The 4542-nt window shown below is 42.5% G+C and overlaps 1 protein-coding gene across 4 annotated transcripts in view; it reads right to left on the minus strand.

Moving 5' to 3' along the window:
- Positions 1 to 2080: 2080 nt before the first annotated feature.
- IL18RAP (interleukin 18 receptor accessory protein) overlaps positions 2081 to 4542 on the minus strand; it is a 32029-nt gene continuing 29567 nt past the window's right edge. For 2 of the 4 annotated variants that reach the window (XM_023733840.1, XM_004369306.3), the window contains 2 exons: positions 3868 to 4041; positions 2084 to 2923 (listed from right to left, as the gene is read on the minus strand). In XM_023733840.1, the coding sequence (XP_023589608.1) occupies positions 2550 to 2923; positions 3868 to 4041 (548 nt within the window). In that variant the 3' untranslated portion in view covers positions 2084 to 2549. Of the gene's footprint in view, positions 2924 to 3821; positions 4042 to 4542 lie in introns of all 4 variants that reach the window. The other 2 variants (XM_023733845.1, XM_023733849.1) reach the window with 2 other exon arrangements.

Raw genomic sequence — 4542 nt, forward strand, 5'->3', positions numbered from 1 at the left:
TTTAGAAGGTGTAAGGGGAAAATAATACCTTTTTCTAATTGTGTTCCACTGATACCAATTGTTCAATTACAATCAGGCTCCTATCAGTACAAAATTTATTTTGGACATTGTCCTAGTTACGTAGTGCTGCCATATCGGAAAGACCACAAGTGGGGGTGGCTTTAAAGAACAAAAATTTATTTTCGCACAGTTCTGGAGGCTAAAGATCCAAAGCAGGATCTTGGACGTGTCAGTTCTTGCTGTGGGCCTCTCTCCTAGTTTCTGGTGTCTACTGGCAATCCTGAACATTTCTCTGCTTGTAGATGGGGCCACACATGGTGTCTGCCTTTCTCCTATGTCTCTGTCTATTGTTCTGTTTTTATATTTCTGAGTGATCTGGTTTAGGACCCACCCTACTGCAGTATGATTTATTATCAAAACAAAAGACAGCCCCTATTACCAAACAGGGTTATATTTGCAGGTACAGGGATTAGGACTTCAATACATGTTTTGGGGGGACACAATTCAATCAATAATAGTCATCCACTTTCCTTTATTGATTTACATGTAAGAAGTGTAAATAACCCTTTGTTCTGAATGCTAATTTAAGATCTCGAGTATTCCTATCAACCTAGAGAGTGTGTAAATATTAGAACTAGGTAGTTCTCTTTTTGTGTATGTACAAATCTGAGTTTCAGTTTGAGTTTCTGCAAAGCTAAGGACAAAACTCTGGACCTCTGGGTAGCTCACTTACAACAGTATCTATCTTAGAAAGCCCAGACCTGGATATATGGGCCAGAGAAGTTTTGAGCCTCAGATCTCAGAAAGTAGCCGGCAAGAACTCAGGGATCCTGGCCCTCACCATAGCACAATGGTACAACGATAGTGTGGATTCTTCCCTGCTGAAACCCTACAATGATCCTTCCCACAAGAAACCTCCTCCAGGAATAATTCGTACCTTATAACTCGTCTTTAACTTTATCACTGAAATTTCCAACAAGGATGTTGCTTGGTGCCCAAACCGCAGTGGTTTCTATAATGTGGGTGCCTCCATGAAGAAAGAGCAGAAGAGCATTTTCACACAGGAACCAAGCAGTGACCAGATGACAATTCTCTTTAGCCACTTTGAACATGGATCATATTCAGATCCCTGGAGGTGACCCATTATAAGCGAGTTAGTCTAGAAGTTGCTTTTCTTTGTTGTTCAAATGATGGATCATTTCCATCAGAGAAGACAAAGTTGAAGGTCTTCCATCCATGTATGACTAGAACACCATCTTAATAGCAGGTTGAACTTTTGTAAAGAAGAGCAAATGTAGGAGATTGAAATTAGCCTTGTCTCAGGGACAACTACTTGATGCTCCAGCATATCACCCCATTACTCAGGAGAACTTAAACTCAGTCCGCGAGGTCAGGAAGCACACACAAGCAGTGCCTGCCTCAACAGGCAAAAGGCTCAGACTAAAGCCCAGTTTAAGCTCCATTCTTGCTGTTTTTTACTCGTGTATACACTTTCTATGTCCCAGACTCTTATCTAGACTACTGACTCTTGCCACTGCCTCTCTACTTTGCACATAATTGCTACTTCATTCTTTGTCTCTTCATTGGCTTACTGTTTTTGGCCCAGTTGGCCCTACTTTCAGCCTCCCCAAGTAAGGTTGTGTACTTCACGCCCTGCGCAAAGATCTCTGGCCAAGGGGACAAAGAGGAGCTGAAATGAACCCGACTCTGCTCACCAAGCCCTGCATACTGGCCTAGGACTTCAATGCCTCCCCAAAAGGGACTCCTTCCCCTAGTTCATCCTCCCAGAGAGATACAGTAGAGACTAACCATAGCACTGTCTGCTCCATGTCCTCTTGGTCTCTGCCTTTCCTACTTGCTTTCTGTGGTCCAGAGTCATTGGGTAACATAGAGTAAGAACTGTCTTCCTTACAGAGACGCTTTAGGCAGAGTTTTATCACTAAACCACAAACCAAACCCACTGCAGTCTAGTCAGTTCCAACTCACGGCAACGTAGAACTGAACCCTATAGTGTTTTCTTGGCTGTAATCTTTATGAGAGCAGATCACCAGGCCTTTTCTTCTTGACACTACTGGGTGGCTTTGAACCCCCCAACCTTTCAGTTAATAGCCGAGAGCAAACTATTTGTGATACTTGGGGACATAAAATAATATTTATTTTATTAAAAATGTACATAAAGTTATATGTACAGTACATAGTAGACATGACAGTTCACAAAGCAAAAGTGGCTGTACCTGCTGATTCTGCTCAGACCACTGGGACCATGTGAGGGGATGTGTGTTGAATGGGTGCAAGGTTCTGAAGAACTTGCCCTCTCTCTGTCCAGAAAACCAAAGGCTCTAAACTGCAGCCTTAATCTTCTTCCAGAGCCTGACAAGCTTGCTTGGGGCTGGCAGAAGACTAGTTCAATTTTGTATCAGCCCAATCAATGCCGTGGGTTCTGTCCATCAACATCTCTACTCCTCTTCTCACCCAGGACTGAAGGGGAGGTCTTCAAGGGCCCATTGTCACCATTCTCTAGGCTGGGAGCTCCTCCTAGTGGTTCTGACTTACTGAGTCCTTTCTAGTGAAAATATCCTTGAAATAATTCTGAGATGATTCCATGTGAGTCTTTTAGAGTTTTTCACAGGCATGTGATAGCGCACTTGCGTCCAGAACCTGGAATTGGGAGGAACCGACTTTAAACCTCTCCAGGTGATGGTGGGCAAAACACCGAGAGCTTTTTTCACAAGATGAGGTAGAGATGCTGGCTCTTTGAAGGAACAGAACTTAATTAAAATTAGTTTCAGTGTTTGATCATCCAAGGCAAGGTTCACTGCTGCTTGCAGTTCAAAGACGCTGGGTCCATTGACGTAGTTGGGGCTCAAGATAAATATTCCTCTTCTACTTTTCTTAATAATACTTACAATGTCTTCTGCATACACTGGAAATAAAGAATTTAATTATTTGTAAAGTGTCATTATTAAACTCTGAGTTACAATAAGCCTGATTCTTCTAGATCCATCCAGAAGTTCCCTTGCAATGCAAGCTCTTAAGTAAGGGAAAATAAAACTTGGTTTACTATGTCACTTCTTCAAGCAACAGTTGAAAATGTATTCTAGTGTTCAGTGACTCTCAGTTTTATATTCCTCTCCCTGTGTTCTGTCTCTCCACCTTCCAATTCCTCTAGGAGCAAAGCTCTTGGCACAAGGTAAGCTGGAGATAAGATAGGGCCATGGAATATCCCAGGTACCTTGGTGGTGGTACCTGGGGCAGAGGAGGCAGCAGTGGGCAGGCTGAGGTCTGGACATCTTATGGATGGGCTAGGAGTAACACCAGGGCCTGAGGATCCTGCTTGACCCAAGGCTAAGGCTTCCCCACCAGTAAACTAGGGGTGGAGGACACAGTCCCCAGAGAGCAGGGACCACTTGTCCACTATGACAGAGACAACTCTCTACCAAGCATGCAGTAGAGAGATCTCTGTACTGGGAGGCATCCTAAACCTGTTGCCATTGAGTCGATTCTGACCCATAGTGACCCTGTAGGACAGAGTAGAACTGCCCCATAGGGTTTCCAAGGAGCGGCTGGTGGATTTGAACTGCCGACCTTTCGGTGAGCAGCCGAGCTCTTAACAACTATGCCACCAGGGCTCCACACGATCAGACCCAATATTATATTTTCTTCTGAAGATTTATTTATTTATTTTTTATAATGGTTCACATCTCTGGAACACATCTTTTTCTATGCTATTGCCCAAGATGTGCCAACCTCATAACACCTTCCATAAGATGTCTATCCCAACAGAAAGAATGACAGAGAAAACTTAGGAAGATTTTGCCTACAACTGTCCTTTTTGCTCTACGTTGTATCTTGGCAAGCAGGATCTACCTCCTCCTGGGGTCACATCTCTTTCAAGCAAACACAAGGTGTATCCATATTTGTTTTCCAAAACCTCAGGAAGCAGATTCAAAGCCAAGTTTTCCTCACTCAGAGATGAAGTGACCTCACTCTCCAAGGAACTCAATTTCGCATAGGACACAAAAGCATCATATTCCTTTTTATCTGAAAAGAGAAGCAATAAAAAAGTGTCAATTTATATGGTTCTACTATGGTGGTACACGTAAATACACTTCACGTGTATGCTCAATGGATAAAAATTAAGATTTAAGATTTTCACTGAATTTATTTTTAAAAAAATGTAACTGTAACAATTTCAAAAGTCACACTACTGAGTGGTATTGACTGTCTGCCCAAAGTCTAATTCTAATTTATGAAGCATGACTTCATTTTCACTGAGGGAAGATCAAACAGCTGGGGCCTGCTATGATTAAATCACATGTATTTGGGAGTTGCTGTGAGCTTTCTTTGCATCTGCTCTGTTTCTGTCTCATTAGTTACACATCAAAGAGAAAACAGCGCTATAAAAGTGTGATAATATCCAGGGAGCAAACCCCTGCTGAGACCTGTAACATTACATTTATAGCAGAAAAAATTCCCTTATAGAGCTATAATGAAGTTTATATTTAATAGACACTTGCCAGTGAGTCCATTCTGACTCATGGC

The sequence above is a fragment of the Trichechus manatus genome, unplaced genomic scaffold (genome assembly GCF_000243295.1).
Source record: "Trichechus manatus latirostris isolate Lorelei unplaced genomic scaffold, TriManLat1.0 scaffold00004, whole genome shotgun sequence".
Taxonomy (NCBI): Eukaryota; Metazoa; Chordata; class Mammalia; order Sirenia; family Trichechidae; genus Trichechus; species Trichechus manatus.